The sequence below is a fragment of the Solea solea genome, chromosome 9 (genome assembly GCF_958295425.1).
Source record: "Solea solea chromosome 9, fSolSol10.1, whole genome shotgun sequence".
Taxonomy (NCBI): domain Eukaryota; kingdom Metazoa; phylum Chordata; class Actinopteri; order Pleuronectiformes; family Soleidae; genus Solea; species Solea solea.
The window spans coordinates 4,125,591-4,143,114 of NC_081142.1; the positions used below are offsets into that span (position 1 = coordinate 4,125,591).

The 17,524-nt window shown below is 39.3% G+C and overlaps 4 protein-coding genes across 4 annotated transcripts; 2 read left to right on the plus strand and 2 right to left on the minus strand.

Moving 5' to 3' along the window:
- Window positions 1-4,738: 4,738 nt before the first annotated feature.
- nr2c2ap (nuclear receptor 2C2-associated protein) lies at window positions 4,739-6,788 on the plus strand. The gene is made up of 5 exons (XM_058638457.1): window positions 4,739-4,806; window positions 4,976-5,066; window positions 5,517-5,622; window positions 5,773-5,840; window positions 6,340-6,788. Exons 1-5 carry the CDS (start codon window positions 4,769-4,771, stop codon window positions 6,460-6,462), a joined length of 426 nt encoding a protein of 141 aa, XP_058494440.1. The 5' UTR covers window positions 4,739-4,768; the 3' UTR covers window positions 6,463-6,788.
- Window positions 6,772-9,639, minus strand: rfxank (regulatory factor X-associated ankyrin-containing protein). The gene is made up of 9 exons (XM_058638456.1): window positions 9,370-9,639; window positions 9,151-9,258; window positions 8,475-8,576; window positions 8,297-8,362; window positions 8,014-8,114; window positions 7,798-7,923; window positions 7,317-7,383; window positions 7,136-7,216; window positions 6,772-7,053 (listed from the first exon to the last, which is right to left on the minus strand). Exons 2-9 carry the CDS (start codon window positions 9,251-9,253, stop codon window positions 7,004-7,006), a joined length of 696 nt encoding a protein of 231 aa, XP_058494439.1. The 5' UTR covers window positions 9,254-9,258; window positions 9,370-9,639; the 3' UTR covers window positions 6,772-7,003.
- A 44-nt stretch (window positions 9,640-9,683) lies between these two features.
- borcs8 (BLOC-1 related complex subunit 8) lies at window positions 9,684-16,063 on the plus strand. Its single transcript, XM_058638459.1, has 5 exons — window positions 9,684-9,823; window positions 10,032-10,144; window positions 11,720-11,784; window positions 11,880-11,987; window positions 14,854-16,063. The coding sequence occupies exons 1-5, from the start codon at window positions 9,787-9,789 to the stop codon at window positions 14,915-14,917; spliced, it is 387 nt and encodes a 128-aa protein (XP_058494442.1). The 5' UTR covers window positions 9,684-9,786; the 3' UTR covers window positions 14,918-16,063.
- Window positions 13,417-17,300, minus strand: tmem221 (transmembrane protein 221). The gene is made up of 3 exons (XM_058638455.1): window positions 16,784-17,300; window positions 15,426-15,511; window positions 13,417-14,126 (listed from the first exon to the last, which is right to left on the minus strand). The coding sequence occupies exons 1-3, from the start codon at window positions 17,083-17,085 to the stop codon at window positions 13,603-13,605; spliced, it is 912 nt and encodes a 303-aa protein (XP_058494438.1). The 5' UTR covers window positions 17,086-17,300; the 3' UTR covers window positions 13,417-13,602.
- Window positions 17,301-17,524: the final 224 nt, after the last annotated feature.

Genomic DNA, 17,524 nt, shown 5'->3' on the forward strand with positions numbered 1-17,524 from the left:
AAGAACAAAGACATTTAACTGTTTATCACACATGTCCACATGCTACTATAAAGTTCCTTATCCACAAATCTCTAACAATTATATCTCGTCCCCATGCTAGGAAAATATTTCTTCTGTGCCAGTCACTGAGTCACTGAATTAATTGTGAATTTTAATAGTCTGCATGTCTATTGAATCACCCAATGACTCTGTTTTTCTTTTCAAGGTCCTGTGAATAACTGAAAGAAAATCTTAATTTTTAATAACTTTGGTGAACAATGAAGGGACTGAATTGAAACTGGGGAAAAGGAGAAAAGCTGTTTTTAATAATGATGTGCTGCTTTAGAGAAGAACATAAGAAAGTATAGTTAATATGATTATTATTATTAAAACATGAGCTAGACATAGGATAAAAGAGCTGATTATGAGCCAGGGAGGATTGCTGGAGGTAAACTGCAGACAGTGTCGCCTCAGTGCTTAACAATACGTAATACATCATCAGAGGCCTGTTTACAGAAAAGACAGCTCACACAAGGTCCCAACTTGAATAGATTTATTTTTCTAATGCTTCTCAGTGCTTCATCATCCAGACACAGTGGGTGTTTTTTTTTTTCTTTTAAACATTATTTAATGGTTACATTATGCTTGTTAAAAGATGTTTTGCACCCCATGTTCTTTCAAGGCTGCATTAAAAGGGGAAATCAGCCCAAACTATTACCAGGAATACAAATGGTAATAACAAATGAATAACATTAGGATATATTGGTGGATAATAAGCAACGTCTGAGATCAGTAAATGGGTTCTGATGTGAGTTTGTCTAGGTTTACAGGAATATTAGAAAAAAGAAAACATTCTGTAGGTTTTGACTGGAGAGGAATCAGACTTCTCATAGCCATCAGGTTACGTATGCAACATGGTGATAGTCTCAGAGTAAAAACTAAATCACTGCATCACTAAATTAAGTTAGTTTACCGCTAATTCTGCCTCATGAGACATTACCCAGAAACAGCGGTGACAGAATCTCAGAGAGCAACAGCAACTGCTGGGATGAAGGAGTGTCAAAGACCAGTGAGGGAACATGAGGATTTAATACGTCAGTGACAAAGGTGAACATAATCCTCTAAAAAGCTCAGTGACCAAGAAAAGCCAGAAACGTTTCATTGTGCAAAATATTGACCACAAGACGTTGGAACAGAGGCTGTTCTAACAACTGCTGCTTTTCCACAAGACATCAAAACTAATCACAGAGGGGGAGTGAAAAAAACAGTTGCAAAATTAAAGCTGCTTCTTTCTTAGCTCACTTTGATGCAGGCATAACCCCATGTTAAAGGATTATTTCAACATTTTTATTGATATGTTAGGAAGCATGCACTGAGTAGATGAAAAGCCACTTTCATGTTTAACATGTTGAAGCTAGAGCGGCTGGTTAGCTTATCTTAGTAAAAATGATGGAAAATAAGAGGGAAACAGTGACAACAACTCTCACAAGTTATATCCTGTTTTTTGATGCGTATAAATTAAATGTCAACTTGTCATCTTACAGGGCGTTGTGTGACAAACTATTTCTTGGCTGGGTGCAGATACTTTCTGGACCCTTTGTCTTGCGCCTGATCAAATTTTGCATTGCTCACCATTTCTTTCATGGACAAAAAGAGCCCATGTGGGTTCTTAGCATAATTGCATGTGAGCCCCCTTTTGGGCCCATCTTGGAATTATTAGCAGCATTAGCAGCCAACACGTGCTCCATTTTTGACGTCCAATGCCAGCTCATCATTTGCCCATGTGAGGCTTGTTGGCCAGGTGCAGTCAAACAAGGTAACAGGCCAGAAAATGAGTTGTGAAAGGCAAATACTGCATATGAGAATGTGCCAGCACAACAACTCAACAACAACTCAACTCTACAAAACCTTCACAGAAATACAAATGTGACAGTTGTAGAATAAAACTATTACAGCAGCTTTAAATCACAAGTTGCAATATAAACCTCAGTGTGTGTGTGTGTGTGTGTGTGTGTGTGTGTTCCAGCCCCACTGTGCAATTTTCATGAAGGCTGTGTTTCATCAGGTTCAATATTTCAGCCCTATTGATTATCTACATTGAGGGGGCAGTGTGACAAAACCTCAGCAGGAGTTCTCTATCCGTAATGAGCCATGCCGACTGTCTCAAACACACACACACACACACACACACACACAGATTCATGCTGCTGTCATTTGAAGGACTCATACTGACCTGTATTCATTTGGACGGCCTAAATGAACCCTAACTTTAACCTAATCACAATTCAAATCAGCCCCAACGCAACCAGTTCCTCGGAATTGAGGTTCTGCCTCATTAGGACCTGGTTTTGGTCTCCATGAGGACGACTGGTCCTGACAAGATCACAGTTTTTACCAGAAAAGAAAGTTCTAAAGAGGTAACAAATAAAAGAACACACAAACAAACACACACAGTTGCTCTGCTGTGATATTGCTTTCCAGGTTATGAAATAGGGCTATGCTTTCTAATAAAAGCAGTAAAGCTGGTGCGGGTGCAGTATTATTTTATTATTTTATAGGATGATCCAATCTGCTGTGAATCGATACAAACACTCACAGCACTGTGCACTTTTACCTAAACGTACATGTAATGTCTTTGGGTTGAATTTCCTTCCTGTTTTTCTCTACGTTTCATTTGATAGTCGAGATGCTAAGCTGATCGATTCACCTTTAGCGAGGCCCAGTCTGTGTAGTGCTCTCCTACCTGATCGATTTCTCCCTGACCTTTGAGCCTCCTGTAGACGTGGCTGCACCTGCAGGTAGAAAACACAGACATGAGCAACACCAGAAGCATCTTACACATCAAACAACCCATGGGCACACAGATGAATGGATTTTTTTTATGTTTTATGCTGCAGTATTAGATATATGAAGTAGGGATATTGGATAAAGGAAGAAGATCATATTGGTATTTCCCAGCGGTTGGCAAAAAAAACCTTATATTCTCCTTGTAATGACTGAGTCCTTAAGCCACAACTGGTTGCTAATAGAGGTTTGTTTGAACATGTACTCACACAGTGAAGTGAATTCCATCCTTTTCTATAGTTTGACATATATTTATTTTCCCTGATAACCTACATAACATAGAAACAACAAACCATCCAGTAAACGTACAGTAAATGCTATGGACACAATTCTGCAACCTGCACAATTCCATTGGTCTCATCTAAATATCGTTCTTGTTTAGCAACTCTCTAAATTTAGAAAACTCTGTTCACCTAAAAACAATGACCTTAAAAATGCAACACCTTGATTAACACTTAGTCTCAGTCATGTTGCACCTGTGCAAACTCGGCTGGAAGAACACTGACACAATCATGTGTCAGAGCACAAAAAGACTGAGGCAGTTTTGTGTCTGTGCACTGATTATCTTTGTATTGTTTCTCATTGAACTTACAAAGATGAGTGTACTAAGATTTGAGACGTACTACATGAATTTGGTAACATTTGAGTTGCTTTAATAATCATGTCAGTGTTGGGAAATATGACCAAAAATATGATTGCGATAATATAAATTGCTCATTATCAATAATCATGGTGATAAAATGTTGGATAACCCTAACCCTAACCCTAGAACGAAAAAGCTGTTTATATTTCAGCGTTGTGAGGGGAACAGCAGAGCACGGTTGCATCCTACTGTGCAAAGCCTCCACTAAATTCTACAATTTGACATTAAATACTCTTGGTAACTTCTGCAGAACTTCTGTGGAACATCTTTGCATCTTCAGCTGACAGACAGGCTGGCTGATTGAAAACCATCAGGACATGACATATAAGACAGTACCTTTATCTCAAAGTGTTATATCTCTGAAGAAAAATGATATTGTTTCTGAATAATTGCCCATTCCTACATTAGTATAAACCAGTGTCTGTGGACACACTGCCCTGCATGATTTTCATGTTTTCCTGCTCCAACACACCTGTTTCAAATCAGTGGCTCGTTAGCACTTTTGCAGAGCTTAATGACGAGCTGACTATTTGAATCAGGTGTGTTGGAGCAGGGAAACATCTAAAAAAAATGTCCCCAGGATTAAAAAAACAAACATAAAACAGCTCTAAAAGGGTTAAATAGCTGCATGTATTATTTTTGGTTGAAGGAAACCTTTTTTGAGTAGTGAGAACATTTTGTTTTGAGTTAATTCTGTATGACATTGTGAAGTTTTGACAAAGTCTTTTCCGTCTGAGTTTAGAACTTTGTGAAGTTGAGCGACAGTTTCTGGATTTGTGTCTAAATGCTCTGGAGAAAACTGTACAATAGGCCTACATCATGACCAGCCTCGGCCTTCGCCATACACCACACAACCCCTGCTGTTCAGAAGGAAAAATCGAATTAATTACACTCATTTGGCCTTCATAAAATCTGTTAAGTTAAATAAACAAAAGTGCACAGCATGTGTCCATAGTACTTTTCTAAACATTTAAATATTTGAGCCTCTTTATCAGTCCAATTCTTTCATCCTCTTCTCTCATAAATCTAACTTTCCTTCCCCTATTCAACACAATCCACACGTTCTGAATAATATAGTATTTAACCATGTATGTCCACACTCGTATGTGGAAATTACTGACCAATGTTCCTCATTGAACCGCCATACTCTTCTTCCCTCTTCCCTTCACGGTGCTTGGCTGCCACCCTCTGGCGAAAAGAAGGACAGCTCTCTGTGGACGTCACAGTCGTAAAAAACCTCACCTCGTGTGGCGACGTCGCTTTACGGTAAGTTGTCATTTAAATAAACAAAATACTGTAGCTATGGCGTCCTCGCTGATTTGTAAAGAAACTCTAAGCAGGTAAACAACATTATCTGTCATAACATGGAGTTTATGCACGAAAACGAGTGGAAAACAGTGCCTTGAAAAATCTCTGTGTTTTGTTTCTTTACAACAACGTAAATGTCTTAAATTAGCCTCGTGTTAGCTTGAAGTAGCATCTGATGTGTGTTTGTTGTTGACATGTCAGGGTGAGTTCAGTGTTGAACAGAGATGTCAAGCAGTTTGGAAAGAAGTTCATGTTTGACAGCGACGAAGAAACGTGCTGGAACTCAGACCAGGTGAAGTACAAGTGTGTTCTGTGCTCCACATTTACACAGCATGTCCTATGTTCCTCTCTCTGTACTTGTTTTTTTTGTTGTCAGTTAGGGGTTAAAACCACATTATACATTAGTATTGCTTGTATTAGTTTTTTTAATGTTTACATACTAGATATATGCTTTACCTCATTGGGGACATCAGTAACTATCATTAAAACATACTTTTATTGTTTTACTGTTGTGCATTTCAGTTTTATTTATCTCACTCCACTTATTTATTATTTGTTATCGTTGGCCTTTTCTATTTTAGTAGTTTCTGTTTTTTGTATTCATTTTACGTTAATTTGTGAAGCACATTGTGACTTTATTTTGAAAAGTTAAATATGAATAAAGATTGGTTATTATTATTATTATTATTGTTGTTGTTGTTGTTGTTGTTGTTGTTGTTGTTGTTGTTACCATTTATTACAGGGTGAGTGTCAGTGGGTGTCACTGGAGTTCCCTCAGTCTGTCAGGGTGTCAGAGTTAAAGGTCCAGTTCCAGGGAGGCTTCTCAGCAAAAACATGCAGACTAGAAGGTAAAAACAAATGGTCATATCTTCTTTCTACAGTATAAACCTCATTTCAACTAATGAGTGAACATCCTCCCACTTCTAATTATAGTTTGTTTAATTATTGCAAATTATTGCAGTTATGTGAAATGATTTTCCTCTTGTGCTTTTGTGTAGGTTGCCCAAAAGATGGAGACTTAACAGTGATCAGCCATTTATACCCAGAGGACAACAACTCACTTCAGATATCCTTTAATCTTATTATGCAGCTTTTTCAAATTCAATTAGTACTGAAGGCCTCAACAATACAATGGTCTACTTCTGATTAACCAGAGAAAGAGCAGTAAACCTCTGCCTCGGCTGTTCAGTTTCCCACTGTGTCTGTACACTGCCATATTTCAAAAGATTAAATACAAAATGTGTGTCTAGATCACCACCATAATCAGAATCATAACCTACATCAAGTATTTTTGAGTTTGCTGCTCACTGACTCACAAACGAGGCAAAAAAACACAAGCTCCTTGGCAGATGTGTTTCAAAATTCCTGTCTCAGCAAAGCGGTCATATGATTAAATGCAGTCCTGATTTAGTGTGGTCAAAATTCAGTCAGGGATCATATCAGGAGCTTAAGCTATACCTGTCACTTTAGGCATACTGTGAGTTCATAAGTATCTGTGACAATATTTTCCCGGGATATGCTTTTCATCATTGCTGTGCTTATCTTGTTCTTAACTCCACACCCACAGCTTTCCCATACAGGAGGCCCCTGCAGTGGACAAAGTAAAAATAATGTTTGAGAATAGTGCCGACTTTTTTGGGAGAATAATTATTTATTCCTTGGACATCCTGGGGGAAAACGCTTCATGACCGTTTTTTTAACCCTCTCATGAGAGAGGAAGTGACCTCTGAGTGAAGTACAGGCCACGGGATGGTGTGGTGGCACTTGGAAAACATGTCATCTGAGCTGCCACCTCCTCGGCTGATGTGAATGTGGCCTTTTTTGGAATGGGTCCCTTTCACAGATCTGTCTGGCAATTTCTCTCCATCACTCATGGACAGGGAGCTTGATATAGAATCTGGATCTGGGTGGTAATAGCTGATTCAGTGATGACGAAATGTATCTGTAATCTTATCTTATATTGGTGCATTTGGACTAAAGTGGCATTCCAGGAAATGAAAAGTATAAAAATACATTTTATTAAAAAAGTGTTTACAGACATTTTTGCTGTCATCCAGCCAAACAAAATCATTTTGTTGCATACAGGACAATGCACACAAATGGAATAAATGGAAAATAAAATAAAAAAATTCATAAAATATGCCGTTTTCTGTTTACTTAGTGTAATTGTAACAGGAGTCTAACTCATCTGAACACCAATGAAATCGGGGTCAGTTATTTTAACCAGTGTCATTTTGGCTTGTAGAGTTTCAGAATATGGTCCTCCAACACCTTCTGAACTAGAAAACAAAACATAAAAATGTCAATATTTTTATAATATTATTAAAGAACACTATTATTCAATCATGGTGCAATACCTACTCTTTTTGTGTCCAAGAGCAACAGCTAAGGCCATAGGGCTGTACCCGGAGTCAGACTCAATGGTCATGTCTGCTCCTTTGGCTGAAAGAGAGGAAAGTGGTGGTAATTTATAAGAAAAATAAAAAACACATTAAAACAGAATTTACTGGAACTTGATATGACTTACAGACATGCAACATACCTAATAGTGCCTCAACACATTTGATATGGTTCCCTCGTACAGCATAAAGAAGAGGAGTGCCACCATTCTGAAAATAAATACAAGTGTTCATTCAAGAGCAGTAATTAAAATTCACTTGGAATTTCCATCGATCAATATCGATTTTTCTCTGGCCAATGCTGGTTGTTAGAAATATGCTCAGCTAATGGTCGATATATACGATTTCAATTTGTGGTCCGAAATACTTGGCCAATTTTACTATTTTACTTACTAAATAAACACTTCAAAATAACAGTTAAACTGCTTATTGATGACAAATGATAAACAAAATCACAAAAAAAAACAGTTATTAAACAACACTTCAGCCTCACCAATCTGCAGTGCACATGAAAGTGATCATCTAAAACATTTATCAAATAAAAGTGTTCAGTAAAAGATAAGTAGACTGATAAATTGGTATCTATCTAATTTCAGTGTTGTGTATAGAAAGTTGTAACTGTACCCAGTCATAAGTGTTTATGTCTACTCCATGTTTGAGAAGGCACTCAACAATGTCCACATAACCTCCAGAGCTGGCCAGTGTGAGGGCACTCTCTCGCTCCCTCGCAACAGTCTTGGGGTCTGCACCCTAAGAAGAAAATTCACAATATTACTGAGACGGTGGATTCAGTCACACTAATGTACATCTGTTTCAGACAAGCAGTCGCTTACTTCTAACCTTTTCCAAGAGAAAATCCACCGTTGCTTTTTCTCCAAATGCCGCTGCCCACATGAGAGGCGTGAAGCCACGTTCATCCTGCTTACTCAGAAGTGAACCATCTGCAAAATAAAATAGATCACAGTCCAAATAAGGAAATCCATCCATCTTCAACTGCTTTATCCTCCAGATGAGGGTCACGGTAATGATGTAAAACATCATTTTACATCATTTTATACTGGGGTAAAAATGTGCATTGTGTTGAACTGCTTGGTGGACGGTGGTAAAAATCCATATTCCTCACCTTTACTCAAGTGTGCAGCCACTTGTGAAACCTCGCCTTGAGCTGCCAGCTGGTGTATTGACAGAGCTGATGGAAATAAATCATGTGGACAAAACAATTTTTTTTTTTTTAAATGCTTAAATTGTTTTATGCTCAGCCACAAAAGTTTTCCCATTGAATCATCATTACCAGTACTTACAGTCTAATGTTGCTGGACGTACTGTAACCTCATTCCCACGCTGTTTGTTGGTCAAAGTTGTAGCGTGCATTAGCAAATCCTCATCATTCACATCCGCGTTCTCTGGAGACACCAACCATGTCAGCATAAACAATATATGCATTATTTAAGGGATTATATGAGGTGACTGTATATTAGGGCTGAACAATTAATATTAATATTAATATTTGTTTGTGTTCTCTACAATTTAGAACTGTAATCCATACATGTTGGAAGTAGGTAAGCAAGTTCTCATCTTTGCATTAGTGTATAGTAGTTAATGTTTTGATAGTGTCATGTGGTAATGCTCCACAATGTTTTAATTCGACAACAAAGTACTGTACACAAAGTACAAAGTAAGTTTGACTTAAAGAAAATTATATCACAAGTGAAACTGAAATATCAGTCAGAAGAACTGTAATTAGATATTACTACTATTACTATTTCTACTATTATATTACTACTACTGTAGGCTTAGCCTCCTCAGTTGTATTTTCTACCCACTCTACTTAAGCTCATTAAGTTAATTAGGACAGTTTAAGTCGAAATATGTTATAATATATAATTTATACTGAGTCACTGAGACCAGTATTTCTAACAACTATACGAGAAGCAATTTGTACATTAAAAGACAAAAACACAAATAGGGCATACATACCAATGGTCCCGTCATCTCTGAACTCGCATGTATACACATTAGCGTTACTTGTCTGGTTATTTTGGCAATGTGCAACCTCATCATCATCACCTCTGGCCTCCATGATCACTGCAAAAAAAATTCAATTTAAATTTAGAAAACAGGACATGAAAGACTCAAGGCTGTGTTAGTAGAAGTCAAGAGAAAGTGTTTTAAAAGCGAATGTAATAGTCTACTCACCACGTCCAGCATCACGTTCAATAAATGTGCTAACTTCCTTTTAGTAAAACTGAAAGTGAATTGTTTCAAATCACCCGGTGGGTCTGCCTGACCAGCGAAGTGTATCCACTGTACATTATTTATTGCTCAGTCCATTTGCAACTTGTAGAATCGAGTTTTTTTTCCACAATAACAGAAAAGCTATCGAGACACATGAATCGTCCTGTGTATCACTGCGTATGGAGGCACTCTTCAGAGGAAGAACGGTTGGGTTTTTTTTTTATGTTTCCTAGTCGATATTTCTGTCCGGAATTTTACAGTGTGACACACAACAACAATAAGTCGGAAGCAGCAGGAATCAGCTGACAACTGCCGCTGACGGATTGTTTTTGTGTTTGTTTTGCTGCCGCTTCGTCACTGTAATAACTGTCTCGCATTATGGAGGACCAAGAGATGCAACTGAAAGTCAGACGAGGTACACATTATTTAAAACTCTGACATTTACTTACCCCATTGCTACACCGTAGCTACGCTAGTAGCCTATAGCTTGCGTTAACCGTTAAGCTAACGTAGGTTCATCTGTCCCGTAGTCGTTTTGTTTATATCGCCTGCCTTTTGACGTTTCCTTTGTTGGTTACTAATGCTGGTCGTGTTTTCTATCATTGTGTCTGTTGTGACTGCAGTGACAGACAAGTTCACGGAGAGCATGTACGTCCTGGCTAACGAGCCGTCGGTGGCTCTGTACAGACTGCAGGAACACGTCAGGAGGTCGCTGCCTGAACTAGTGCAGCACAAGGTATCATCATCATCATCACACTGTGTCACATTGGTGATGACCAGAGATTTACAAACATCAGAGGTTTGAGGCCAGTGGGGTAAAACATCTGCAAAATGTCCGAGGCCCACGCCCAGATAATGCATCACAGTGAAATTAAAACCTTTAATCATGCTGTAAAGATTGCTCAAAAACATTGTGAATTGACCATAATTGAAAAGCCCTATAATGTGTTTACTAATTAACAAAATATGTATATACCAAGAATGCGAATAACAAAATTCTACAACATTTCACCTCGTTATCATTGAATTTAGATGGTTCATTCAGTCAAAAATGCTACAGATCTATAAAAGCATGTCATTTAAAAGCGTACTGAATTTTGATTGCACTTATGTAATAGGATGTCAACTTTACAATAAGTCAATGCTGAGTGGCGTAAACCACATAGTTGCTGGGCTCTGGAGCAGAGGAAACGCATTCTGTGGAGTGACGAATCACACAGGCAGTCTGATGGTCTTGGGTTGTTTTTTGGGGTCGAATTGGCTCTCAGCCCCCTAGATCAAGTACAGGGTAATCTTTTTATTTTAGCAATTATGTGCTTAATAGTGTGGGAACAGTTTTGGGAGGGCCCCATATTGTTCTGGCATGACTGTGTGAGTGCCTCAGAGGTTTACTTCCTGGTGTGGAAGTCAATGAAGGAAAAATTGCTGTTTTTTTTTTTATAAAGACTAGGAATACTGGCTTGGTTCCATAAAGGTTCCTCAGTTTCAGGGAGCCTGCTGGCTCACTGTCAGACTGTCCTGGCTTACAGGAACTGAATAGAGCCATTGTTAATGTTATCATTGATACCTGACAAAATGTCTGCTGTGGATGAGGCTATCACTTTGTAAGGGGTAAACTTGCAGATGATTCAACCCACCTTTGTTTGTTGTGTGGGCTGGTTTCTCTATGTTGTCTTTCTTTTAGCATAGCCACACAGCTAACCTGCAGGGAGGTCATGCGATCACGTAGGCCCTCTAGTGGTCATGTGACAATGAATTCTGCTCACTTCTTGCTTCACTGCTGCAGCAAGGAGGGCTTCTGCTGCACACGAGGAGTTTTAGTGCGTGCTTCAATTTAAATACTGGATAATGTTCATGATATTATCTTAGATGGTGTATCTTGCCCATCTCTACCTTATGTGGGTTTAAACAAGATATGATAGCTTTAATATTTATCCCTCCTTGACTCACTGCTGGTGTGATGTAATTCACCATTTTAAACTGAGAACCTTGCTGTTTCTAAGGTACTTCAACCTTGTTGTTTGGGAAATTTTAGAAAATGTTCTCACCTGTGTACAAATACTCTCAAATCCACTACTCGAAATATCTGTTCATTAACTGTCCAGTTCCACATTTTGTTTGTTATGTTAATTTGCATAATCTGTGACTGGTTATTATATTTTGGCTCATAATGTACCAATTTGCTCTTCAATGCTCTGTTACTTGTTGTGTACAGTCACTTGATTATAAAAACACCATTTGAATTAGACACAGTGGCCACACCTAGTAGTATAAAGAGTTCAGAGCTTTACTTTCTGTCACTTCCATACAGACGGATATGCAGAGCTGGGAGGAGCAGAGTCAAGGAGCTATCTATACCGTAGAGTACGCATGCAGGTGAGAAGACACAAAGAGCCCCATATTTCCAGATTCCCAGTGACTCACTCCTACGATTGTGAACACTCTATCTGATTGGCTGGATTTTTTTGCAGTGCTGTGAGGAGCATGACGAACAGCAGCATGTATTTCAAAAACATTGACGGTCTCCTCCGACAAGCCATCAACATGAAGGACCAGATCAGCAACTCACAAGGACGCAGGTAGGAGGCAGCAGTGAACATGATCACTGAGATGTGACAGTGTCCAGAGTCTAAGGGTGGGGGGTGTTTAGCTAAATCTTAGATGAGTAGAGGATGAAGCAGAACTGTCCTCATGATCAGAAAAAGAGGAAACAAAAAACAGTATTAATAGCATTTGTTCAAAATATCTGTTTCTATAAAATGCCCTTATTGCTCATGGGCCTGATTTAAAATAAAGGGAATTTCTATTTGTGCCTCTTTCGGGAAAGGTGGCCATCTTTATCCTTACCAAAAATAGTCCTGATGTCATCACTTTTAAAAAAGAAGAAAAAAAGATACTTATGAAATGTTTTTTGCCATATCCTCGTCCACCTATTCTGCTCTTGTAGATCTTGGGCTTTCACATTTTCACTGGCTCTTTGCACTTTTAGCATGTTTATAGTCTTGCTTTACTTTATCTTAAAATTTAGTTTTTGATTTCCACTGATGCCTGCTGCTTTTTTTTTACTGATTAATACCATAAATAATGGTAATCATTTAGCACAATGTAGAGCAAGTAATCTGAGGGTGAATAACACTTCTGCAGCTCCTCAGTGCTTCATTTAAAGTCTTGCAGCTCAGTTCCACCACAGGAGACTTTGACCAATCACTGTCTTTTTACTATCACAATACACTAATCTGCAAAAAAATAAGACAACATTGGCTGAGTTTCAGAGATGGAGAAATTGCCTCAGGTCATCTGACATGAGTGCATCTTTCTCTGCCTGAGTTCAGGACAGAAAGCTGCAATCTCATAATGTTCGAATTAATAATGTTCTGCGAAATAAAACATCAATCACCTATTTCTCTAGCCATTCTGCCATGTGCATTTATAAAAATTCTGCTTGTTTTTGCTTTGAAGCGTTGTGTTTCAGTGTTTTATTGTGTGTGGGTGTTATTGTCTTTGCACTTTCTGTTTTACCACTGACACTTGCATCCAACTTACATGATGTTGACCCCATCTACCAGCCATATTTTCTCTGCTCCACACACCCCACATACTTCCTTGTGATCTCTGACCATTGGTGCCCATGGTTAGTCTTTCCTCCATACAAAATCTCACTTGGGCCCCTGGAAATACTTGAGATCTTTTGTCACTCAGTTAGAAATTGCTGAAATATGCAGTAAAACGACATTTTTGGATTATGTGGACATCGTTTTAATGTCAAATTTCATTGTTCAAAGTCATTCTACTTCGAAATTCAATCATATTTTACAGAAACTTACAGGAACAAAACACATCTGCACATTGAGTTCAAATATTTGGCAAAAAGCTACCATGTATAGTGTAAATAAAGTATTTACATTATTACAGCAATTCTTTTGTCAAGATATAAAAAAACACTACCATTTATACAAAATATGTACGAATGCTTTATAATCCCAACTGGAGAAATCAGCAGATGAATGGGAAATGTTTGTCAATCTTGGTTCAGTGTTGTCTATAATCAGTAAGAATAAGCATGAGTGCAAGACACTACAGATTGACAGGTACATTTGAAATGACTGTTGTCTATAGTGTTTTTTGATATACTGTACATGAAAGTCACCAGTGCCGTAACCTATTGGTTTACTCAAAAGATCAGCTTTCTTTCTGTCACACAAGAGTAGAATCTTTAGCAGAAATCCCTGACTTGCGAGCAAGGACACTCCTCATCTCATTGTTGACTCCATTCCAGGGTTTAGCCTGGGACTGTAGTATACCAGATTCAGTAGACAGGGTCCTGTGCATTCGGGGGCAGCTTCCACCGCTGCTGTAGCCATCTTTGTCACTAGCAAGGCCCTGTGAGCCTCTAGCAGGAGAACACTGCTGTTGCTGGTATTGCTCTCGCTGAGTGTAGGAGAGCTGATGTTGGAGGTGAGACTGGCTGCGGTGCATTCGTGGTTTGTCCACGCCGATATTGAGCTCGCAGGGCCGAGACACGGGCGTGTTGCCTCTTCCATGGTCGTTCTGGAAGAGCGTGTCGAGGTGGTCTCTGTGATAGTGCTTACTGCTACAGGCAGCTTTGACCAGAGAGTGGATTACAACCAGCAGCAAAATCAGGATTCCTGAAGCGAGGACACAGGCACTGGCTATACCCGTCTCCACCTCAAATGTTAGGAGCATGAAGATGGACATTGCTGGCAAAAAGATAAAGATAAAATCAGAGAAATGACACAGAATTACTGAATATGTTCCCCTATGATAAACTAATAATAGTTCCATTAACTTGAATTGCAAATGTGAACAAAATTTCCACAGATTTAGTAAAAGAAAAACATGCATCTGTGTTTCCCACTGTGAAGCTAATGTTGGGAGTTAGTTCACCAAGATGAGCAGTAGGTGGTGTTAAAGTTTGTATCGCCATAGAGGGACAACAAGGCACAAGTCAATGCGCAGGTGTTTTATCGCTGCTTCAGTTCATTATTGTAGTCTTATTTGCCTTGCACCAAGTGAAGGAATGTTGTGGTTTCCTCATCGGTCCACATGTTCCTCCGCTCACCCGCTGTATCTGCTGTTTCCTCTATTTTTTCAGTGCAGCAAAATGCAGAAGTGGGAGGGACATTTCAGTCACAGGATTTGTAAAGATTCTCTTTTATTTGCAGAAAAATATTCCTTTGTACTGAACCGCCTCCGTCAAGTGTGAAAACTGAAATGCAATATTTGAGAATCAGATTGTGCATATAAAACATGCTGACTTATCTGTAAATACCTTTTATAAATTCATACAAAGCAGATTTTAACAATTAATTCCTACTCATAATCCAGCTTTGTTGTGACTTACAAACTTGTGTTTAATTTAGTAAAAAAAAAAAAAAAAATATAGGACAATTGTTCTCATCTGATTTGTCCTGTGTTTGTCTGCAGGAAAAGGACCACAGATGCTGGCGTGCCAAAGGAAGGAGGAGAAAAGCACAGTTCTGGGATGTGACGTGACTTCCTGAGCTGGTGGTGTTGCTTTCTACAGTCTCCTGCTTTACTGCCTCATGGCTGCATGTGGATGAAGTGGGGGGTCATAGGGACGACACCTTCCTACTCACAATGGAGCGACTGCCTGAACTGACCCCATAACTAGTACAAGCCGCTCTGTGGAACAGAGCACCACAGCGCTGCCAGGTTCAGCATTAAAAACACTTAAGTCATGGATGCCGCTCAAAGAATGCATTGTTCTCTTGGACTCACTGGACGGAGCAGAGGGAAAGCAGCAGCGCTGTTTTTGCCTCTGCTGTTGAAAACCCACTGCAGTGCCAGTGCTTTGAATGATCGTTTTCAGGGGGTTTTGAGTTCTTTCACAGCTAAACACAGATAATTCCAATACTGAAAATGTACAAAGAGAACATGCAGAAGTGGGCGAGAAGGCAAGAACAGGTTCTCAGCTCGACCTTGTGTTTTCTGAAGTAAATGTTGAACACATACAGGTTCAACTGTTTTGTTCTTACCTGCCAGATAAACAGAAACACCCAGGCAGAACAGTCCAACAGCCACGTGTCGAACAGCTCTGCTGTCTAAAAGGAACCAGTCTGCTCTGTTGAAGAAATGCCGTTGAGTGAATGCATAACTTGGATACATTATGTTTACACTTTACCATTGCAACTTATGTTTTTAAATTAATATAGAAAAAAAAATTTCTTTTTCTTTTCATTTCTCCCCTGAGAAGTCATCATATCAGGATTGAGGCTCCTAAAACATTTGGTTATTGCTTATTCTGATATGTTTAAATACAAGATGTTGAGTGTAGCTCATTGTTATTCACTTTTTCTCAGAATGTGCTCTCTGTCGGTGGGGAGGTCATGGGGCATGCTGTTGGGTTTGTAAACCGACGTGGGAAAGGGCCAGCAAGAGGCCGTGCACTGAGTGCATAAAGAGAGGAAGGCCATTGTTTCGATGGGATTCATAGAGGCGGCGAGGTGGGGGTAGACCAACAACATAGCAGTGTGGAACCCTGCACTCTGACACATAATGGCTTTCATGTCTCTGAAACCATGTTTTCTTTTAATGAACCTTAATTCAGCTTAAAGTATGGTCCGGGATAATACTGTGATTTACACAGATCAATTAAAGGAGGAGGAGAAATGCACACTAAGCAGGTTAAATGTCGTTTTTTCATTTCATTCACAAAAAAGGGTTGTTTTGCTCTGCTTTGTATTAAATTACAGTTAAATACATCATAGCTTATTCTCAAGAGGTTTATGTAAATGATGTCTTAGATAAAATTATGTAACTTTCAGTGGAACAATGGCTAAAAATGACACTGACCAGCAAATTTAGAAGGTAATGTGCAGTGTACATTCATCTAGACTCAAGCCAACATAAGCCAGTGGTTGTGGCATACATCTAGGTATGCATGGAATGCATCAGAAATCATTGGTTACATAAGATGGAAATTTAAGGAAGCTGGCGGGAGGAGGGGGGGGTCAAGTTTCTGTGAATATGTTTACTTAAAAGACTAGGAACCACCTGTATGCATTCAATATAACCATTTTAAACCTTATTGTAGCAGGATGTAAATTGGGGGTCTAGGTAAAACACTATTTATAATTCAGTTGAAATATTAACGGGTGCAATTTCAATTTAATAATTTAATTCATTTATTCAATTTTTCTCACCCCTTTTTGATGGTGACTTCCTCTTAATTTTCTAAGAGGAAGAATTGATGACTTCTTTAATTACACCCCCAGTCTTGCAGTGATGGTGACCCACTTGAATGAAGGATGATCCTCTAATACTGTTTTCGTTATTATTGTGTTTTCATAGATAATGTGTTTATTAACAGGTGTCAGAAGAACTGGACAAGTACCTGTCAGTGTCCTGCTCTCCTCTGCAGACTTCTGTGCAGAAGTAACTGTGCAGGAGACAAACCACCACAGAGCAGAGATGGAGGGTGAGGGACAGAGCACAGAGAACCGTGGACACCGGCAGCAGGACGGTCCACACATGAGCGGGCATCAGCGTGGACGTGGAGGGGGGAGAGTCCTTCACGGACGCCCGTTGAGAGTGGAGCTGGAAAATCAAGGTGACCGATAAAACAGACATGATGGCGGATAAAATCCCCAGCAGAGACAGGACAATGAGAGACCGCTGGCTGTACTTGTGCGTCATGTTTGTGCTGAAAATCCAGCTTTCACGTTAGATTTCACCAAAGAAAAATCTCTGCTGGTTCCAGCTCTTTAAAAACCACGGATCCTAAACTCCCCCACCGCAGAGCGCTGGCATCGCAGCGTGTTAATAAAAAAAGTTCCCGTGTGTCCTTCCAGGTCCAGGATGAAAACTTTGTCCTTTCCAGAATCAGTGTTTGCCGTGTTTTTCCTCGTTGCGCACCCGCTGCCTCCGTGTGAGCATGTGATGTGATTTAAATCTCCAGATTAAAAAGTTCGCAACAACAATGGGACTTTTTTTTCCTCCTGGTTCTTCTGCAACAATGCGTCGACGCGCTGCAGCCAGAGGGAGAGCAGAGCGCACTGACTCTTCTGACACACCACCACTTTATTAACCTGCAATTAATGGCTTTCAAATGAGAATGTTACACAAACATAAAAGT

Bases quoted from the DNA above. Each gene is read 5' to 3' on its own strand.
- nr2c2ap (XM_058638457.1), top strand. From the start codon at position 4,769: ATGGCGTCCTCGCTGATTTGTAAAGAAACTCTAAGCAG. The intron at 4,807-4,975 runs GTAAACAACATT...TTGACATGTCAG, and splicing joins TGTAAAGAAACTCTAAGCAG to GGTGAGTTCAGTGTTGAACA. The intron at 5,841-6,339 runs ATATCCTTTAAT...CTCCACACCCAC, and splicing joins AGGACAACAACTCACTTCAG to AGCTTTCCCATACAGGAGGC.
- rfxank (XM_058638456.1), bottom strand. From the start codon at position 9,253: ATGGAGGCCAGAGGTGATGATGATGAGGTTGCACATTGCCAAAATAAC. The intron at 8,363-8,474 runs GTAAGTACTGGT...TATTTCCATCAG, and splicing joins ACGTCCAGCAACATTAGACT to CTCTGTCAATACACCAGCTG. The intron at 7,384-7,797 runs GTACAGTTACAA...ATTTATTTTCAG, and splicing joins ACATAAACACTTATGACTGG to AATGGTGGCACTCCTCTTCT.
- borcs8 (XM_058638459.1), top strand. From the start codon at position 9,787: ATGGAGGACCAAGAGATGCAACTGAAAGTCAGACGAG. The intron at 9,824-10,031 runs GTACACATTATT...TTGTGACTGCAG, and splicing joins GCAACTGAAAGTCAGACGAG to TGACAGACAAGTTCACGGAG. The intron at 11,988-14,853 runs GTAGGAGGCAGC...GTTTGTCTGCAG, and splicing joins AGCAACTCACAAGGACGCAG to GAAAAGGACCACAGATGCTG.
- tmem221 (XM_058638455.1), bottom strand. From the start codon at position 17,085: ATGACGCACAAGTACAGCCAGCGGTCTCTCATTGTCCTGTCTCTGCTG. The intron at 15,512-16,783 runs GTACTTGTCCAG...TTTCTTCAACAG, and splicing joins GGAGAGCAGGACACTGACAG to AGCAGACTGGTTCCTTTTAG. The intron at 14,127-15,425 runs GTAAGAACAAAA...TCTTTTTGCCAG, and splicing joins TGTTTCTGTTTATCTGGCAG to CAATGTCCATCTTCATGCTC.